Source organism: Erigeron canadensis, chromosome 1, assembly GCF_010389155.1.
Source record: "Erigeron canadensis isolate Cc75 chromosome 1, C_canadensis_v1, whole genome shotgun sequence".
Classification (NCBI taxonomy): domain Eukaryota; kingdom Viridiplantae; phylum Streptophyta; class Magnoliopsida; order Asterales; family Asteraceae; genus Erigeron; species Erigeron canadensis.
In genome coordinates, this window is record NC_057761.1 from 46,987,338 (window position 1) to 47,008,538 (window position 21,201).

General features: G+C 34.5%; 4 protein-coding genes across 4 annotated transcripts; 1 reads left to right on the forward strand and 3 right to left on the reverse strand.

The window, feature by feature from the left end:
* The first annotated feature begins 432 nt into the window (after nt 1-432).
* Nucleotides 433-3,847, forward strand: LOC122585436 (cell division cycle 20.2, cofactor of APC complex-like). Its single transcript, XM_043757569.1, has 5 exons — nt 433-513; nt 1,208-1,474; nt 1,605-1,874; nt 2,443-3,006; nt 3,590-3,847. The coding sequence occupies exons 1-5, from the start codon at nt 433-435 to the stop codon at nt 3,728-3,730; spliced, it is 1,323 nt and encodes a 440-aa protein (XP_043613504.1). The 3' UTR covers nt 3,731-3,847.
* Nucleotides 3,848-4,685: 838 nt separating this feature from the next.
* On the reverse strand, nt 4,686-10,924 carry LOC122607324 (ABC transporter E family member 2-like). The gene is made up of 11 exons (XM_043780278.1): nt 10,758-10,924; nt 10,202-10,287; nt 10,006-10,103; nt 9,431-9,548; nt 9,245-9,334; nt 8,849-9,153; nt 8,142-8,337; nt 7,853-8,038; nt 7,083-7,352; nt 5,668-5,913; nt 4,686-5,137 (listed from the first exon to the last, which is right to left on the reverse strand). The coding sequence occupies exons 1-11, from the start codon at nt 10,858-10,860 to the stop codon at nt 5,018-5,020; spliced, it is 1,818 nt and encodes a 605-aa protein (XP_043636213.1). The 5' UTR covers nt 10,861-10,924; the 3' UTR covers nt 4,686-5,017.
* A 1,218-nt stretch (nt 10,925-12,142) lies between these two features.
* On the reverse strand, nt 12,143-15,658 carry LOC122608480 (F-box protein SKIP31). The gene is made up of 9 exons (XM_043781588.1): nt 15,424-15,658; nt 15,094-15,255; nt 14,916-14,989; nt 14,681-14,756; nt 13,712-13,822; nt 13,355-13,529; nt 13,122-13,240; nt 12,412-12,475; nt 12,143-12,316 (listed from the first exon to the last, which is right to left on the reverse strand). The coding sequence occupies exons 1-9, from the start codon at nt 15,502-15,504 to the stop codon at nt 12,246-12,248; spliced, it is 933 nt and encodes a 310-aa protein (XP_043637523.1). The 5' UTR covers nt 15,505-15,658; the 3' UTR covers nt 12,143-12,245.
* Nucleotides 15,659-16,478: 820 nt separating this feature from the next.
* Nucleotides 16,479-19,209, reverse strand: LOC122593689. Its single transcript, XM_043766137.1, has 6 exons — nt 18,765-19,209; nt 18,485-18,700; nt 18,033-18,413; nt 17,297-17,652; nt 16,815-17,195; nt 16,479-16,679 (listed from the first exon to the last, which is right to left on the reverse strand). Exons 1-6 carry the CDS (start codon nt 19,207-19,209, stop codon nt 16,479-16,481), a joined length of 1,980 nt encoding a protein of 659 aa, XP_043622072.1.
* Nucleotides 19,210-21,201: the final 1,992 nt, after the last annotated feature.

Consider the following 21,201-nt stretch of genomic DNA (forward strand, 5'->3'; position numbering starts at 1 on the left):
CAACTAATGTCATCGCTGCCGCATTGCGCGAGTACCATGCTCGTTATATATTTGATATTTCCGGAAAAGAAATAGTAAACCTTAAATGGGCCTATTATTATAGTTTCCGGCCCATACTGTTACTTTTGCCACCTGGCCCACCTATACAAAAACAACAACCTATATATATGTTCACAGTTTCATAGCCGTTGAAACCAAAAATCAAAATTCACGATTATTATTGACACAAATATTTCTCAATTTCCATTATCTTCGTCTTCTTGCGATCGATCAATTATTAAATCTTCATCTTCATCTGCATTTGCATTATTATTATTATTTCTTTTTTTCTGATATTATTATAATTATTATTATTTTTTAAACCGATATTATTTTCTTTTATTTGTTATGTTATTTCATCATAATAAATAAATAATAAAATCTTGATTTGTTATGGATGCAGATAATATTTCTGCAACAGCACCATCAGTTTCAACTGAAAAACGCCTAAAGAGATTTTATCATGATCAGAATGTAACATTCTTTTTATTAGGGTTTTTACATATTTTGTTATTAAACTATTTGTGTTTTGTTTTTATAATTTTTGAGTCTTTAAAAGAATAAAAAAAAAAAAATTAGGGTTATAATGATATTCTGTGTTTTATGAGGTTTCTTGGGTATTCGGGTTTTATAAAGTTACGGGCCGAATGTTCTTGTTATAGTTTATATGTTTTAGTATAATTCTTGATGTGATCAGGACTTTTTTATTAAGATCAAATCACTTTTTTGTGATTAGATATACAAAATGATAGAATGTGCGCAATCGTGACGTTTCATCGTGTTGTATGTTATGAGGTTTCTTGATGATTTTTGTGAATTTGTTGTTAGCTTATCTTTTAGGAGGGTTTTTACTGTGTGATTTGCTATTGATTAGGGCTAGTTATGAAGGTTAATGCTTTTAAGCTATCGATAACATCTGATTGTCAAATGATTCGATGAAATATTATAATGAATTCAGAATTCCAGTTAAGAACTATGATGTGATTATCTAAAGCCGAATCCATGTCTTGGGAAAATGCGTGATCTGTATATTGTGATGATACTGATTTTGTGATGTGGTGTTACACTTATGTTTTTGTTTTATGATATAAAGGCTTGGTTATGTGGGTTTTCGTTTATATTTTCTTCTTTTTTCTTTTTACTGATTCTTCCTGTTTTGAAATAATAGCTGGACAGATTCATCCCCAATCGTGCTGCAATGGATTTTAACTTTGCGAATTACATGCTTACGGGTGGGAAGGTTCATAAGGAAAGCTCCTCTCCTTGTTCACCATGGAGAGAAAACTACCAAAAGAAGCTTGCTGAAGCTCTCAATATGAATAGGACACGGATCCTTTCTTTCAAAAACAAGCCACCTCCGTCACTTAATGCTGTCAAGGAGACTTCTCCGCCTCTTCTTAAGTCGTCCGTGAAGCATAGGAGATATATTTCTCAAGTAACTCTTTTCTTCTCCAACTTATAATTCATCATTACCAATTATAATCAGAAACTTGGGATATGGATAATGGCACATTTTTTGGTTGGGTACATTCGTAATGATATTTATTTTTGTTTGGAAATTACAGTCTAGTGATAGGACTTTGGATGCACCTGATATTGTGGATGACTACTATTTGGATATCGTTGATTGGGGTATCAGCAATATTATTGCTATTGGTCTTGGATATAGTGTCTATCTGTGGGATGCATCAAACGGGTCAACCTCTGAACTTTTATCAGCTGATTATAACAGTGGCCCTGTTACAAGTGTAAAGTGGGCACCTGATGGAAGACATCTAGCTGTCGGTTTGAACAATTCTAAGGTTCAGCTGTGGGATGTTACTACCACACGACGGGTATGTGTTGTGTTTCCTTTGTGGTTGATTTTGTGATTTCTCTCACTTTTGTTGCCAAAACAGTCTGATTTACACATTTCTGTCAAAAGAGTTTGTAGTCCAAATGTTTAATACATTTTTGAGCTAGGCATTGATTATTTGTAAAAACTAAATGCAGACCTGATTTCAATGTGTTTATGTTTGTTCTGATGATGCATAATTACTTAGGTATAATTTTAATCTGTTGGTGGCACTTTTTGACCCACTTGCCAATGAATAAGTTGATTTGATTCGTATATTATCTGAAACGGGTGAATTGGGTAAAGTTATAATAATTAGCTAAAATGGAGATGGGTCATACAAAGGGTTTGCAAATGCTTAACACCTTTAACAAACTTAAAGTTTTATTTTAACAATATAGCCTATAAACTGTTATATAAGTTAATTAAAAAAGTGTTAGCAGGGCCTCCTGACCTGTTTTGTAGGGTATATAGTAAAAGTTAACGTTAGCCGACCATCCCTGAATTGCCCTTTTTTCCACATCTACTTCTATAAAATTTCAGACTATAACAATATCTTACTTGATCAGTTGAGGACTCTACAAGGAGGGCATCATTCGAGAGTCGCATCTCTCGATTGGAACAATCATATTTTGACAACCGGTAGCATGGATAGTTTAATAATCAACAATGATGTTAGAATAAGTTCACATATCATTGGGACATACAGAGGCCATCATCAAGAGGTTTGTGGATTGAAATGGTCACCATCAGGTCAACAGTTAGTGAGCGGTGGTAACGACAACCTTGTCTATATATGGAACCTGTCTTCTAATCAAAGCATACACTGCTTCTCAGACCATACATCTGCTGTAAAAGCTCTAGAGTGGTGTCCATTTCAGAGTAATTTACTAGCTTCTGGTGGTGGAGTAGGAGATCAGTGCATTAAGTTTTGGAATTCAAACACGGGTGCATGCTTGAATTCAGTGGACACGGGCTCACAGGTGTCATGCTTGCTTTGGAATAGACATGAGCGAGAACTTTTGAGCTCTCATGGGTTCAGTGACAACCAACTCACTCTTTGGAAGTACCCTTCTATGGTTAAGTTGGCTGAACTCCGTGGTCACACTTCAAGGGTACTGCATATGACTCAGGTGCGTGAAAAGTCAATTCCTGATATTAAGAGCAAATTGCAGATGGAAAATAGGCGTCATGGGTAATGGGTCTGGTCGACTGGTGAAGACATTCTGTCTTTTCTGTTCTTTTCTTGATCTTTACACATAATCAATCTTCTAAATATGATTGTAGACCTATATTTATACAATGATGACTAAAGTTTTGACTTATGACGTAAAACCTGTTAGGAAGTTTATGGTCAATTCCTGATATTAAGAGCAAATTGCAGATGGAAAATAGGCGTCATGGGTAATGGGTCTGGTCGACTGGTGAAGACATTCTGTCTTTTCTTTTCTTGATCTTTACACATAATCAATCTTCTAAATATGATTGTAGACCTATATTTATACAATGTTGACTAAAGTTTTGACTTATGACGTAAAACCTGTTAGGAAGTTTATGGTCATTTTGAACATTCAGTATTTTCTCATCTTGATAACTCATTAGTCAAGTAGAACCCAAGTCGACCTGTTTACCCATAAACCTGACATCTAGTTTGAAGTGATATTAATGTCATTGAACCATCATCTTATGTTTATGTTTTTATGCTATCTGTTTCAGAGTCCAGATGGGTATAGGGTTGCATCTGTCGGTGCTGATGAGACGCTGCGAGTGTGGAACGTGTTTGGTACACCACAAGTGGTCAAGAATATAAGTGATAAACATGCAGAACCATTTGCTAATGTTGGACGTATTAGATGAGTATCTGAAAACTAATCACAGGCAAGAAGTTTACTTTCTGAAATAGCTTTTGAAATGGTTGTAAAGATGCATATCCATTTAAGTTTAAGTTTTATATTGTAAAGTTTTTCTGTATAATTTAAATGCATATCCTTTCTTGTTTTTCTATAGATATACCATCCCAAGTACAATATTTGTTTTTGTACATGTCATTGTAACACTAGATTTAAAAAAACCTTTTTTTGTTGAACAGGTGCCTACATAATGTCATTATACTATAACATGTTTTACATCAAACCTCCTTTTCTTATTTCTTTACCCCAGGCACTAGTGATGAAAATTGTTAAAACTGCTTTTCTCACTATTTGACTTGGCTAATCAATCTGCATACAAGTTAGCATATAATTAGTTTTCAATTTGGTTCAAGTTCAGTTTTGGGTTCACAACTTTCATGACAAATGTTATATTATCAAGATACACTCTGTTCTTTAACTTACACGGCTACAATGCATAAATTTTGTTAACTTTCCACAATTTTCTTTACATTCCATACAGATATCATTTCAATTAGTGAACATCCTCCCACAACAATGGTCAGTGCACCAAAATGCCACATAATCGTAATGATCAACAGTCACAAATGCAGCTTTATTGGGGACGACAACAATTATTTTGTTGTGTTAATGGGAAATCATGACATTAATTAATACCTTTCAGAGAGAGAAAGAGAGAGAGTCCTCAAAGTCACTTGAGAATCGCAATGTTTGCATCAAGTAAAAATAACAAGCTTTAGACCATATTTACACAAACAAAATAATTTTACCAGTAAGTCAGTAACTCCCGCTTAAGCCCAAAGAGCTGTCAAAATCCAGCATAAAACTAAATCTACCGTCTATATCTTTCAGACCATTGTTGAAAACAACAAAATAAGCATCAAAAGGTATTCCAAATATCACTTTGAAATGCATGCTCAAAATGAACAAAAGAACACAGCGCTCGTATATCAGTAACTGACAATGTAATCAAGAGCCGGAATTACAGTTATAAAGGCAACAGGGTTACTAGGCAGGATTACCACCAAATAAAGATGAAAGCAATCTAGATACAAGCATCCATAACCCACCACTGAATGTTATCTAAACTCTTGATTCAAACAAAATAAGTACTAGCCATGGTGTAGCACCAATGCCATGCACAGCATATATTGATAGTGGTTTAACCGGCAGATTCCTAGAAGGGAATGACTGCTTATGCAGTTGTTGCGCGACAGCCAAAAGTCATGTGGTACCTTGTAACTAGAATCCTCAATCAATCATCCAAATAATAATACGATCCGGCAAGTTTCTGCTCCCTGTCCTTTGTTGAATTCAGCTTGTTGATTCTTGGTCGGAAATTTGTTGGATCCCGCCTAAACGTGATTGTCAGATGCTGTACCACATATTGAACATCAGTTTCAAGCTTTTATCAATAAATAGATGCAAGAATGAATAATAGCAAATGTTGGCAAATAAACAAAACAGCCTCCACCCTGGAAATAATATGATCATTATATATTACACCATACCAAACAACTTGGTTTTACTTATATATAATTTGACAGAGGGTTGGCAGAGATGGCAACTTCGCCCTAGTTAGTTGTGATTGCGTTGATTAGAGTTTAGTTTTAGTGCAAGTTTGCATATAAGAAAACTATGCATGCTAAATCATCTTATTAAATAGAGATTATCTTTTACTTAGATTAAATGCATAGGTATATATTGTATATGTGTGTGTGTATGCCACCCAACAACCTCCTAATCATCTTAATCAAAAGCTACCTTGTTGATATATTTTCCTTCCGACCCGTAACAAAAATACCCACTTTAACAATCTGATTTGACCTGTTACTAAACCCACCAGACCTTCAGTTTTGCCACATAAAATAACATAGATGTTTTAAGAGCACACGTGAGACTTACTGACAAGAAAAGATTCATGCCAGTCAATAATGACTGAGGCGAATTTGCAACACAATCAATAGACGGTTTCCCTTCATAAACGATCACCCGATCTGCTAGATAAGTTGCCATGATGAAGTCATGTTCCACCACAAATGCAGTCTTTTTAGCATGCAGTATAAATCTCTTTATAACCTTCGAAGCAACAATACGTTGCTCCGAATCAAGGTATGCACTTGGTTCATCAATCAGGTAAATATCAGCAGGCTGAAATGAAAACACAAACCAAGTGAGATCATATGAATTATTAGCTAACAAGTACTCCTAGCAATCAAGGTTTGGCCTACATGAGGGTCATGCTAATAAAAGAAGGCAACAAACACTTAGCACATTTATTAAGAAAAATATGATGACAACTAGTAGAGGCAAGAAGTTAAGTTGTGTTTCTAAAGAGTCAAATGGGGAAAATAAAAGATAAGCAAAAATAAAAACAGTTTAAAGGGAACAAAAGTAGCTTAGATGTATTATTATTTATTAATGCATACAACCCTTTTACCAAAGATAATGCATAGAACCTACTAATTTGCTATGTTATCAATTTCGGTGGTATACCAGATTTCGGATGGTTGACACAATTTCGGTTTCATATACCGGTTTCGTTTTCGTTTCTGGGAAAACCGGTGGTATTGACCGAAATTTGACCTTTTCTAATTTCGGTATTTTTGGTGGTTTTACCGTTTCAGAAATCTGTTTTCAGTTTTCTGTTTTCTGCTTTCAGAAATCTGTTTTCAGTTTTCTGTTTTCTGCTTTCAGAATTCTGTATTCTGTTTTCTGCTTTCTGAAGTCTGTATTTCAGTAATTTGAATTCTGTTTTCAGCAATCTGAATATGTTTTCTGTTTTTCAGCAATCTGTTTTGTGTTTACAGCAATCTGTTTTCTGTTTCAGTGCTTCAGCACTTCCAGGTTTCATCTTTTTCTTATTATTTATGTATATACATCTATATATATATAATTATATATAATATAATATTAATAATATTAATTACCGGAATACCATCCGAAATACCAAAATTTCGTATACCGGTCCTTGAACGAAACACCGAAATACCAGTTCTTAACTACTTAGCTAATTTGTTCAACAAAAAAAATTAATATTGGACGAAAGGCGTTCCGATTCCAATCGGAATTGATATGAGTAGTCAACAGATATTACACATTTTGACCCAAATCGACCTGTTCATTATATCATTTCTCAAAATTAGAGATATATCACTAATGTAAAGAGACTACTGCCAAACCAAACTTGATGTAAAGAATCAAAAGAATATTGTTAATATAAGGTGCTTGTTCAATAATATAAGTGAAAAACATATAAGAAGATGGTTCTTAGGAAAACGTACAGTATTCAACAAAAAATATTACATAGGATTAATTACCTTGCCAAGACACAGAACCAATGCAACCCTTTGCAATTCTCCACCAGAAAGAGTCAAAACTTCTTGATCAATTAATTGATCCATTTGAAGAGGCTTCATGACATCCGAAACAAACTGAGGATGCATGTACGAGTCACGAATCTTATCATGAAATAAATGCCTGACAGAGTGCTTATATTTGGGACTGATCTTCTGGGGCTTGTAAGAAATATTAAACTCGGGTATCTCAACTTCAGAATCTTCCACAGTATCAGGCTTCAGTAAACCAGCCTGCAGGATTAACAAATATACAGGTTTAAACACCCAGGATACGTATGATAACAATTGGAGTGCACAAAGACTGGACCTTGCGGGGCCCAACACGACTCCTAATATAACCGGTCCTAAACAGGGAAAAGATACCAACTTGGGCCGGTGAGTAAGCCCTAACCAGACCCAAGTTCTATTTTTAAAAATGAATTAATGAAGCAAATTGAAGATAGTTTATATAACCAAACATTAGTTCTATGGAGCCTAAAAGCATACACTTACACATATGATACATGTGCACACAAACAGGGAAACAACTATTTTACATCCTGGAATCAAGGAACCAGCACTTAGGCTATGATTTGGACTGGGACGAATCATGCTTTATGATAAAATGTTAATACAGATTACATCTTCTGATTTCATCACGTCTAAACAGACCAGGCTTTTACAGACTCGGACCTATTCCTTATCTCAAAACTAAACAATATTTGCATCTTTTTGGAAAAAAATTGTCTCACCAGCATACGAATAAAAGTTGTCTTCCCTGTTCCATTCTCTCCAAGCATAACTATGATCTGAGAGTCAGTGAATTCACCCCCAACCACCTTCAGTTTGAAACCACCTTGCGTTTTAGACATAGTAGGGTATCTATAACGTGCGTATGTTTCAGTTTCTTCAGCACTATCCTGAGGTGTCTCAGCAACCTTTTTCCCATAGAACAAATAGATAAAAAGAGTCGATCAAATCAAAAATAAAAATCTGATGCTATGATTAAATCTAAAAATATTAAGCGTGTAAAAACTTTACCTTGAATGTAAGAGATTCTTCACGAAAACGTAGGTTTTCTGTAGGCACAAACCCTTCTAAAAAGATATTTATTCCTTCTCTGACAGAGAAGGGTAGTGTCACGACACCATATGCACCAGGCTTCCCATAGAGGCAGCAAATGAAGTCTGATAGGTAATCAAGCACACTTAAATCGTGCTCAACTACAATCACATAGCTAAAATTAAAGCACCAAGAAAATTGTATGAGTATCTTGTAAAGGAAGCAATTTCAACCCATTTACTAATGGTTGGCTCGACTTGGTTTGCATTTTATCTGAAACGATCACATGGGTCAGATCAAAACTTTACATAATATTAGGGTGGTGTGTATACCAAATATCATGTGAATGGGCGGATTTGGGTTGTGTTTTATATGAAACAGAATAATGGGTCAAATCAAACTTTTGGGTAGAGAAGAAAATGGTCTTTTAAATGCATACAACCTCATACACCCTCTTACTCAAACATTTATTATTTTGTAACAGTACTGATTTTGAGCTCATTACATTAGGTATTCAAAAAATGAAACAAAAAGATCATGGGTCAACCCGACCAGGTCCAATTTGAGAATGAACAAAAACATGTTCCGGTACGAGTAGCTAACTGGCACGCCTACCCCCCCCCCCCCCCCCCCCACAAATCAAAAAGAGCTAACTGAACAACCGCAAACATTATTGGTATAATAACCTGCTAGGTCTAAGCAAAGATCTGATAACTTGTGCAGCTTTAAGCCTTTGTTTCACATCAAGATAACTTGAAGGCTCATCGAACATATAAATCTCTGCCATTTGTATAGCAACAACAGCAATTGCAAACCTTTGAAGCTCTCCACCTGATAAGTCTCCAACATTACGATCTATAACCTGATTCAGTTCAAGATCAGCACAAAGCTCTGCCTTCGCATCTCTCTCATCTTTTTGATCAAGTACTTGACCAACATTCCCTTGAACTGCTTTAGGAATATGATCCACATACTGCGGTTTTATGATGGCCTGATTTGTACACAAGAAAATTACTTAGAAGATAATACAAACATAGACAAATCACCCCACTGATAGAATATTTCCAAGAGCTATAACTCACCTTTAGATTATCTTCAAGAATACGAGTGAAGTAGTTTTGCAACTCAGATCCACGGAAGTGCTGCAAAATTTCACTCCAATCTGGTGGGTTCTGAAAAAAAGGAAGGAATAAATGAATATTTTAACAACAATACTTGGACCTGCACATAACGAAGGGAAAAAGAAGAAAGGAGCTTGATATATTTACATTAAAACGGCCCAAATTGGGTTTCAATTTTCCAGCCAAAACTTTGAGGGCTGTAGACTTCCCAATTCCATTTGTTCCAACCAAGCCAAGAACTTGCCCGGGCCTTGGAACAGGTAACCTGCCATTGGAGGTTTCTCAATTTAGGGGATGTTTGGCTAGCTTTTTCTTTTTGCCTTATGCTTATGTTTTATAAGTAGCTTCTTGCTTCCTTTTGTTATAAAAGCTTTTGTTTTTGGATTGGGTGGCTGATAATGGGTGAAAACAGATAATTTATGCAATGGGGTAAACAACAGAGAAGGTTGGGTTGACCCCAAAAGACTTTTTTTACAGATAATTAGAGTGTCAAATTATATGACACAGATTTAAAAGGTTTCAGTTACAATCTAAATCTGCAAATAAAATATTTTTGAGGTTTCCAAGTCTACTTTAAAATAATTTAGCTAGGCTTAATTATATTAACAATATGTCTCGTTAGATATTGAACATGACCAAGCCCGTCCCATCCATAACCAAACAGTCTGAACTTGCTATCTCTCGTAGCAAATAACACCAGCGTAGCAAAACCTAAGGTGAACCTGTGTAATTTGAAGGTATTGACTCCGTAACGATGAGTTGTATCTTTATCCAGATCTTTTGGAATATTAATGATCTCAATTGCATCAAAGGGGCATTTCTGCATTAACAAAGCAAATAATAGTAGTATGTTCAAGCAGCAATTCTTGTTGATATAGAGAGCAACTCAACACGATAACTATCACATGGTACACAAACCTTAATACATATACCACATCCTATGCACAATTCCTCAGAGATATACGCCACCTTGGATGCCGAAGTAACCTCAATACATTGCTTACCTACACAATAGATATAAAAACTGTGTGCATAATCACTGAAAAAAAATGTCCACTCTCCAATACCTTACAAGTGATCTTACAAGTGTTTTTATGTTCAAAATAGTAGTTAAAGCAAAAATTGGGAGAGTACACTAAACAGCCAGAAAGTCTTAACCTTTAATCAAAAAAAAAAAAAAAATGCAATTATCAACAACCAACCTAAACTGTTTACAATATATGTATACAAATCCATTATTAAAAAAAGAACACATATAAATACCCTTTCAGCTAAGAAACATGTGTGTGTCAGCTCAGTTGATTTACAACACTACTAATAACTTGAAACCCTAACAAATCAGCACATATTAGATATAGCAATATCAGTTCAACAAAATCCATACACACCTATATACGTATATATATATATATATGAGAGAGAGAGAGAGAGAGAGAGAAAGATATCAAAGAGGAATTAGGGGAGATTGTTATACCAGTCATAACAACAGGACATGATTTTTTGCACTCCTGGCGGCATTTTTTGGGCTTACAGCGATCTTCTTTGAGAATAGCGATACGAGTTAATCGCTCTGCCATTTTCTAAAAACTTTCGATTCAGTTTAACACAAAGATGATAATGATGACTATGAGTGTGTGCGGCGTGTGGTGGCCACACGTTCAGAAAAAAAAAACTCAGCAGCAGAGCAAACGCGTGGTTTTCACGCACAACGCCTTGACACGGGGTATTTAATTAGCTATCAACGACGTGAAGCAACTTCTTCACTGCCATATCAGCATCACATTATTCAGGACTTCTTCTTTCCCACATCATCAATTAATTTATTATTTATCTCACACACACAAATACACATATATATATCCCACACATATATAAAACAAAATAAATAAATAAAAGTTGCTCGACCTCACCATTCCTACCATCCTTGAACTTCTTGGTGGAGACTAAATAGTGGGACGCATCCACAAGGAAGACAACCCTCAATAGCTGTATGTGTCTCCCGCACGCTCGCCCAAGACTACTATAAGCACCGGCCTCTTATTATGGTGTCTTGATTGATGATTATCATATATAACAGTATAACACTCTTGATCCCTTTTCTTTTGGTTATTTGTCGAAAGATTTTGATTTGGAAAATGATTAATGAGACTAATTTGTATGTCTAAAGATACCTAAAAAAACATGTGTCATGTAATGTATGGAGTATGTTTATCTTTAAGCATATGAATTATGTATTGTATATTTATCATTATCCGTCAATAAAAGCCCCGAAAGGTTTTCCCAAGCCCAAGTTTTGTCTCAAATATACCCCGTAACTAGGATTAATTATTGTGCAACTTGGAACAGTTTTTCTCGTCAAACCTCATAGGTGGTTAATCTAGTTTTATCTATTCATTTTCTAAAATCTGTGCTTACGCACATCCATATTGCAAGCATATGGTAACCCAAATCAGAACTCGAAAACATGATCAAATCCTCATATAAACATATGTTCTGTAACATAATATGGACAACCTTAGGATTCAAAACAAGCTTACTAGTAACTTGTATGAAAAGGTTAGGCGGTAGATTTACATGAGCCTTGCACTCTAAATGGTTAAAGGGATTGGATCAAGTCGATATGATATCAATGACATCATGACCAGAAGATGTGACGTATTAAAAGAACCCCGTCAATTTATACAATTCTTTGAAAAGACATATCCATATTATTATCTCAAATTAATCTCCATTGATACTTGAAACCACCACCTCTTGAACTCATAACCGATTTTAACATTTATATTACATTATATGTGGGAATCTTTTCCCCCTTTTGAACTAAGTTATTACAAATTGCAATATATAATAATACTTAACTTTGACATAACATAAATAACTTGATTATTTAACAGCAATACAATGTCAAGCTCCAACAGCAGGGAGCCGGGGAAGAAAGTTTACATGCATATCAAGATCAAACTTAGCAGAACCTCAGGCAGGCTTCGAGCTCTTTCTCATCTTCACAGTTATAACCCAACTGATAGGCCCGTGCTACAACACATATAACGAAACATATAACTAATGTGATTAAGATGTAAATGATACAGTATAACACAAGGAATAAGTGAGGACTGAGATTAGAGTACCAAAACGGCCAGATCCCATAAATGGCTCTGCTTCGTCCGTGACCCCTGCTTGCAGCTGTTCCTCCTAGTTTTCAACCATAAAAAAGAGAATTAGCATTTTCAAGCACAGTGTGTTTAACCAATGTGTATTATAGTCCTGCTATTATTTATCCCGTTTGACAAAAGGTAGCAACTTTAACCTGTTTACTTATAATTGGGTCGATACTGGTCATGTTTCAACTCTAACGGATCAATTGAGTAAACAACTAAGCTGGAATGGGAACAGGTCACATGGGTTGAACTGGTAGAAACTTGTTAAATATGTAAATTTAATGTATAAATCATTTATTTTGTTGAGACAGTTAGATTATTATGATTTTGATAATCATTCTGACATGTTACTTAATGTGCCTAATCCACCCACACCCACCTCCACCCAAAGCACATACGTAGGATAACAAAGACAACGATTACCAAAACCCAATCTATCATGGCAAAGCAAAGGAGGCTTCAATGCAAACAGAATGTGACTCAAAAACAATAGAGTAATTATTTAAGAACTCGTAGCGTTTTCTGTTAAAACAGATCAAACCTTCACAAATGAGAACAAAAAAGTTAAAACTTTCAGTTTTCCACTAAATAAATGAGTATATTCAAGATATGCAATTTCGTTTTTCTAGAACTACTTATATGCAGGCAAGGCAACACCAGAGAATAGTGATGTAACTTACAATGTCTCCTCCAGTTTCAGATGGGGAAAGCAATCGATCAAAACAATGTCCCGAAATGGTACACACCAATAGCTCGTTATCTGGATCAAGGACAGCCTCCTTGCAAGTATCATCACACACTGCACAAGCAAAGTAATACCATGAAAAGCCCTTAGACTCCAACTTCCATGTATCCATGAACTTTAACGCATTGTTCAACAATAAGTCGGAATGGGCAAAAAAGTAACTCTTACCATGAACATATCCAGTATTCTCACAGACAAAAACATCTCCAATTTGATAGTATGAACAATTTTCTCCAGTACAATTATGGTCAGAAAACACCTTATCAGCCAGTCCTTTACTTTTCTTCCATGTGGAGACTTGATCAGCAACAGACTTGTCCAGAATCAACCAGTCATCTTTCAACTACATATGCAAGTAAGAAATGTAATGACCAAAATATTTACTAACCGTTGGACATAGACATCAAGTTCAACCCAACCCATTCCTATTTGGAGACAGGTAATAAATTAACAATTTTGATTCGTCCACTTTACCACCCCTAAAGCCCAAATGATATAGGTAGATTAGCAATGAACTATCTTTACCTGTGAAGAAAGAGGTGCTTGGCTTCTTTTTGCTACCTGCATTTGGATGTAGTACTCTTTAAACTCGTTGGGACAATCCCTAACGAACTCAACCATGTCTTCTTCATCACGCTACACAATGGAAAGTTTGGTTCTTTTATAAATAAAAAGCTTGTGTTTCATCAAAATAATCATAGTAAATGTTAAAAAGATAGCCTCGACTACATCGTTGAGTATATTAGAGTTTAGAGTTAATTTTCGGATTAAACTTTAGCAAGTACCAGATAATAACAATCAATTTATTCAGAAGAGCTAGACGGCGTGCCAATAAAGCCTAAACGATATTGCAATGGCAATATACTCCCTCTGAGCTCTGTCCCAATGTATACAAGACTTCTGCATTTATGTTTACCTTAAATAAAATTACCCTTTTGGCAATCTGAAGTTTTAACTTTTGTGTCTCTTCCCTCAAAGACTCAAACTTTTGAGCAACCATACGAGATTCAACACTTATGTTGATAAATTGATTCCGTATAATCAGATAAAGCTAGTAATATGACTGGAAACCTCAGCTCCTTTACATTCTACAAATTATAGTTTCGTTCTTTCTATGAATTCTACAAAAACTGAAGAATAAAAACACAACCTTTGCAGAGGTTACGTGAGAAAATATATTTATAATATCATAATGATACCACCTCTGTCCCAAAAACACAGACCACTTCCACATACTCTAAAGTCCTTTAAGACAGATTATTTTTTATACTTACCATTGATGACATAAGATAAACAAACTTAAAAGCAAGTTTCTTGATTTTAGTCCGTAAATTAGGATCGTTAAAGTAAGAAAACGTAGCTTTGCAAAATGTGCCCTCTTTGGGATACAAACCAAGGTCTTTAAGTTTTCACATAAGATACATCCATTCATCTATTATGAGACCAAACAAAAGAATCCACAAAATTTTCATAGTATTAAGATAATAAAGCTACCTGAATATACAGCTTCTTCCAAGCACGATCACGCAAAGTTTTCGTTGGTGGCAAAATACCCCACCGCATACAGTACCTACAGTTAGCATACAAATTAAGCGTTACAGCCAATTAACTATGTGACACGCAACTCAAACCCTCATAACAGCTCAAGAACGATAAAGAACCAACAGCATCCATGATAAAAAAAAAACAAAACTTTTTAGATCAGATATATCAAAGAAAGTGAACTCACAAGCGACGCCACAAGGCTTCGTCGGAAGATGCAAAATATAAGAACCTACAAACACCCGAACATGCAACAAGATCCTGCAATATAATCATCACAAATATAAATATCCAATCCATAATAAAAAAACAAAACTTTTTTTTTTCGTAACCGAATAACGTTAAAAATAAAATAAAAAATAAACCTCAGATGACAGAAACTTGAGGATATGAGGAAAAAGCTCAGGAGGAACCCTAGAAAAGAATCCATCATCTATCCTTCTAGAACTTGAACAAACGACGCCGTTTTGCTCGACTCTAAGCCTTTTCGGCTGCGGTTCATCCTCTTTCAACAAATCTTCATCTTCCTGGATCACATCACATCAAGTCCAAATTTTTATTGAAAAAAAACACCCACATCACCAAATAATATCATTCGCTGATGATCATCATATTATATAAAATAATATTATATAATGTAGTTATACATACACACAGATATATATATATGTATAGAATAGATTGGATCTAGATACCTGGTCGGAGATTTCAGATAAGACTTCGGATTCAAGGAATTGAGCGAGATGTTTGTCGTCTTCGTCTTCTGAAAGAGTCATGGCCGGAAACGGAGAAATTAGGAGTTTTCTGGTGGTTGCTTTGCGGAAGGGATTATCTTTTTGGATATCACAAATTTTGGGGCTGAGCCTTTGCGTGAGAATATTCGGGTCGGATCGATTCGTCTTTCTTGGGTCAAGTCGGGTAGATTCTTATTCGGTTTGTTTTTATCCTCACGAAACTCAACAATCACTTGATCTCACGTCTCGTATTAGACCACTAAATATTGGGTGGTACTTTGCAAAACTCAAAGTTCGATAAGACGTTCACCAATGGAAAGTTACTTTTACACTACATTCTTCAGTTTTTTTCAAAAGAAAAGAAAAGAGAGGATTAGACATGGAAAGAAAAGATAAAAAATCATATAAAAAAAAATACATTTTTGGGTTGAAATGAAAATTAAAGAAAAAGAAAAGAAAATAGAAATATAATGATATTCTTGAGTTAATAAGAAAAGAAAAGAAAGGGGAAAAAATACAAATTTACAATTATATCCTTCTTATATAATTACTCAATAAAACTATACCTACTCAAACAAAACAAGACATCAACATTACCTTCACACCCAACCAACATACTGCCTGGACCAAAATTGCATCCACTATCATCATTTTTGCCACAACCATGAATTATGTCACTTAAAACAACCCAAATAAGTGCAGATTTTTTACATTCCCAAAAGTTAAAATACTACAGTACATAAGCTTGTTCCAACTCAAGCTTTAACCAAAATACTAAAGTACATAAGTCTGTTGCAACATACAAGCTAATGACAGACGCGATTTAACATAGTGACAAGCAATTCAGCCTAATTATGAAGAAAGCAACATAGAAAAGTACTAAACATCCCCAAAAGAACACTTGAAGCTTAACAACAACAACATCAAAAGCCTTTTTCTTATCCACTACAATGATTAGGCTACTAGGCTAAATAAACTACTTACATTGATAGTAGAACAATCAAAACACAATTGTTTCAGTCACTTGCAGTCATCATTTCTTCTAGCATTTCCCTCCGCATAATGGAAGGACATCCAAACAGTGCACGTGTTTTTCCCGGATGTTCCACCAAATAAAGATAAGCTTTTCTAATCTGATTTGGAGCCAAATCCATACTCTCTAGTCCTATGTAGATCTCCTCCTCAGAGTAAACATGTGGACGTGAGCTCTTCATTACCTTGATAATAAGTAGACGTATTAAAAAGTTCACATTTTAACCATCCAATTAAAATAAGACAGCAACTACTCATAAAACATGACGTTGGCTGGATTTAACCATAAAATTCAAACATAATGTAAATAAAAATAATACCTTTGTATTTTCTCGAATAGCTTCAGCTACATCCTTAATGGAACTCATGACCTTACCTTCGAAATCCTCCTCCTCTTCCAGTTTTCTTTTCTTTTTATTTTTTGCCTTTATAGTCGGAAGCTTCTCTTTAGAAGGTTTTGTAGTTGTTTTAACATCAATATTATCTATATTAGGGGGAGTCTCCAAAATAATCACATCAGATTCTAACAATTGATCAATCTCTTCAATTGTTTCCACTCTTTTACCATTGTTCAAAATATTTTTCCTCTCTTTTGTAGTTATAGCAGATGCACATGTTGCTCTATCTTTTGCAAACAAATACAACAATTCTTCGTAATGACATATTTGTTTGTTTTTCCACTTTGCAGCTTCAGGCTTTTCCTGTTATATGAAGGAGATATATGAACATAAAAAGATAAGTTCTTATATAAACGAAATATTGATATAAAAAGATAAGTCCTTAAAAAAAACTTCAATCTTACTTTGATTAGTGTTTCCCATACTTCTTCCTCGGCCTCAATTAAGTTTGTCTCAGAATTCCATGCGAAGCCACTCAACATAAGTCCCCGAAACATATCATAGCATTGAGAAAAATGGAGTTTAAGAGTTTTGAGTCGATTCATCAAATGCTCTTTTGTAAACTCCCTTTGAAGATGTTTTCTTAAATAATTTACCATATTACTATACGCAAGAGAAGTAAATGTTCCACCAATTCTATTCCCATCATCATGTTCCTTCCTCATAGCTTCAATGAAAACCGCATCCATCTTGACATTCCATTGGATCCTCTCTTCCTTCACGTTATTTCCATCATTAACTTTTTCGCCATTGGTAATCTCTGTAGAAACCAATAAGATAAAACATAATATATTAGTCTAACCAATAAGATATAACTAATACAAATAATAAAAGCACAAACACAAGTATGTTACTGGCCAGCTTGTGGAGCTAACACGCTCCTGGTCAATCAATTTCACTATACGAGAGGTGATGGATAAAACATAAATAAATACAAGAGCTAGATAAAAAAAATAAAAGCTAAGAGCTGAATGGTAGAAAAGGAAGTTCATCATCCAGAAATAAAATAAACAAGGTTCAAAGTACAAATACATCCAGAAATATCAACCAACTAGATAGACATATTAATTTCGTTGTTTGGGTCCAACAAATATTCATTCCACATTTCATTTGCAATTGAATTTCTTAGTTGGTCTCCACTGTCATCTATTTCTCTTGGAGCATAAGGTTCCAGGTCTTGTGTTGCACTTAATATCTTGCGTGCCACTTTATCTTCAAGTTCTTGGTTACGATCAACTTCTTGTAAAAAGTTGTGTAAAATACAGCATGCCAAAAATATGTCAGATTGTATCTCAGGCGAGTAAAAAGGCTCTGAACATCTAAGTATAGCAAATCTTTTCTTCAAAACACCAAATGCGCGTTCGATGGAGTTCCGTAACGAGGCATGACGAAGGTTAAACAGCTCACGTTTATTCCGAGGACCACGAGAAGAATACTCCTTCAAATGATATCTAACACCTCTATAAGGTGCTACGAGGGTGCTTTTATGAGGTAAACCACCATCAACCAAATAGAACTTACCTATAAACGTAGTAACATCAGTATCATGATATAAAAATGTTAATCCAACGAAGTTTGGTTTAAAAAAATACCGTTAGGAATAACTAACTTATCATCTCTAGTAAGTGCATCCTTAATTATTCTCGAGTCATAAGCTGTCCCTTCCCAACCACTTAAAACATATGTGAACTTTAAATCAAACGTACACGCGCACAACACATTAATCGTCGGATATCCCTTACGACCACAATATCTAGCCGCATCTTTATTGGCCACTTTCACACGAATATGTGTACCATCAATTGCCCCTACAATCCTTGAAAAATGGATAAAATCTCTTTTTTTCTTGAATCTCTTTTGGAACTATATCACCAGTAGGTTGTTGAATATACTGATCTTCTAGTGATAATATTGCATTCAAAACTCTATGAAAATGTGTATTTGTAGCTGATTCTGATCGACGATATAACCAAGAGACATGGCTAGTTCTCAAATCATGGCCTACTATATGTAAAAATGTAACAACTTGTTCCTCTACACACATACGTTGAGTTGCTTGAAGACCACATTCGCTCTTCAACTTTTGACACAATATCATGAAAGCATTCTCACTCATTCGGATAAGTTTACGACATTTTCCACTTGTGGTGAGATTGTGCAAAATCTCCTGTCGTACTTTTTTATTATGTAACATCATCTCCGGGTCAATTAAACGTTTTCTATTACATCTCCTACGATGTATAATAAGAGCCGCCACTAAACAAACCAGATTAATTGCAACTAAATGTTGAGTCCCAAGATATATTTCGTCATCCATTGCAAGTCTATCTACGTATCCAAATGATTTTAGTTTCAGTTTACAGTATGTTACATAGATTAACTAGTCTGAGCTTCAACATACTAAGCTATTCACTTTTCTAAGAGCAACATATCAAGCGATTAACTAACTCAGGTACATTTAAAAGGCCATGAATTGTAGTACATTTAAATTGGTAAATGGACAAACAAAATATAATTCTTACACTTGGTTAGACCAATAGCAATCAATATATTTTAGTTCATTTGAGCTTAATGAACGAAAGAGTATCACATGGTTCAAGAAGTTAATGTAATTTCCATTTAATAGCTAATAAACTCCCTTGTACTTTAGCTTTTTAAGAGGTAAAAATCAATCCATATTTTAGTCATCATCATAGCTATTGTTGTTAAAGATAAAATCAGTGTATAAGTTAGTTCAATCTCTTGTTTTGGATTCTGATTTTCAAAAGCTATAAACTCAAATTTTCAGCCACAAATTCAAAGATATTATGAACTATCAGAGTTTTACATTAAAATATTACTCTTTTGATAGCACAAAGTGTAAATGGTAACACCAACCTAATACGAACAACAATCAAACTTCAATTTATAAACTCCTATACAAGAATAATTAATATATAATTATATATAATATGGATTACCCTAAAAAATTGTACCTTAACAATGAAAGTGTCAACCCGATTTTCTCAAATCCACTTGTGTCCCAAACCCCTGTAACCAAAAATTTAAAGATTTCTCGAATATTTAAGAATTCCAAGAAATCAAGAACAAAAATATTTGCAATTTCAATAAACAAAATTAATTTGACTTCTAATTATAAAAATAAAAATAAAATTTACCTCACTGTGGGTAGTTTGTAGAAGGAGAGAGATGTGTGTGAGAAATATGATTGGATTTGTGTATTGGGTATTGGAATAAGGATAAATAATAGTGGGTAATGGAAGAGGCAGAAATATGGCGGGAGTCTGATGCAAGTATATGGCGGGTGTTGGGTAATGGAAGAGTCAATGGAAGGACGTAATAACATGGTTGTAGAGAGGATAAATTTGTAATTTTCCTGTAAGTTATAAAATTATCCTTCACAATCTGGCCAATTATGGTCAGAAACTTTTGGATGAAAAATGCCTTAACTTTTCCATTCTTTCCTTTTCCTTTCTTTTAGAACAAAAAACTCAAGAATGAAAAAAGACAATTTTTCTTGTCTTTTCTTTTCCAATCCTTTAAATAAAAAACTCAAGAATGTAGTGTTAGTTGTTTGTTTCTTTTTATATGTTTTCTACTAAGCTCATTTGTATTTGCTGCTAAACATAACGAACTTAATATTTTTTAAAGATACGTTTATATGTTTGTTTTTCATTCGTGATCACTAGTTACTTTGAAATAAAGAACATTACAAGCCCTTGTTTGTGTGCATGTCGTTCGTTTATAACCATACATGTTTAGAATAAATTTGTTGGCTTGATAAAACGGGTAAATAGATGTTTCACTTGTCTGTAGTGTTAAATGAGGACGAGTTTTTAACTTATATATATACAACTTAATCAGGTATTTCTATAGTCGCTCCCAAGGCCGGCTAAATGATATGTTTGGGCTAGGCAAGAGCCTAAAGCCCCCAAATTTTAATTGGCAAGGTAATATTATTATACTTCAACTTTATTTTATTATTTTACAATGAAATCCGTTAGGGGCATCTCCACAATTTTAATAGATAGGTTACTTTACATTTGTAATGTGAAAAACAAACTTAAATTATACAATGGTTTTAGAAATCATAGTGTCTATATTACATCTCCGCTTGTTAGAGGATGTGCTAAAGGAAATGTTGTGTTCAAAGACAGACTAAACAAATAAATTAAACTAAACTTGTTATGAGGAGATACGAATCAAAACTTGCAAGTCATCAAAAAAAGCCTCCAAAATTCATCTTGCTTGGAGCCACCAAAAAGGTTAAGTCAGCACTGGTCGCTCTCAAACTCTACCTAGACCACCC

Bases quoted from the DNA above. Each gene is read 5' to 3' on its own strand.
- LOC122585436 (XM_043757569.1), top strand. From the start codon at position 433: ATGGATGCAGATAATATTTCTGCAACAGCACCATCAGTTTCAACTGAA. The intron at 1,475-1,604 runs GTAACTCTTTTC...TGGAAATTACAG, and splicing joins ATAGGAGATATATTTCTCAA to TCTAGTGATAGGACTTTGGA. The intron at 1,875-2,442 runs GTATGTGTTGTG...TTACTTGATCAG, and splicing joins ATGTTACTACCACACGACGG to TTGAGGACTCTACAAGGAGG.
- LOC122593689 (XM_043766137.1), bottom strand. From the start codon at position 19,209: ATGGATGACGAAATATATCTTGGGACTCAACATTTAGTTGCAATTAAT. The intron at 17,653-18,032 runs GTGGAGACCAAC...TGGTTTCTACAG, and splicing joins TCCAAGAGAAATAGATGACA to AGATTACCAATGGCGAAAAA. The intron at 17,196-17,296 runs GTAAGATTGAAG...TTCATATAACAG, and splicing joins TATGGGAAACACTAATCAAA to GAAAAGCCTGAAGCTGCAAA.
- LOC122608480 (XM_043781588.1), bottom strand. From the start codon at position 15,504: ATGACTCTTTCAGAAGACGAAGACGACAAACATCTCGCTCAATTCCTT. The intron at 15,256-15,423 runs GTATCTAGATCC...GATGTGATCCAG, and splicing joins TATCTGAAATCTCCGACCAG to GAAGATGAAGATTTGTTGAA. The intron at 12,476-13,121 runs GTAAGTTACATC...GTTGAAAACTAG, and splicing joins CTGAAACTGGAGGAGACATT to GAGGAACAGCTGCAAGCAGG.
- LOC122607324 (XM_043780278.1), bottom strand. From the start codon at position 10,860: ATGGCAGAGCGATTAACTCGTATCGCTATTCTCAAAGAAGATCGCTGT. The intron at 10,104-10,201 runs GTTTGTGTACCA...TTGTTAATGCAG, and splicing joins GATGTGGTATATGTATTAAG to AAATGCCCCTTTGATGCAAT. The intron at 7,353-7,852 runs GTGAGACAATTT...TTAATCCTGCAG, and splicing joins CAACTTTTATTCGTATGCTG to GCTGGTTTACTGAAGCCTGA.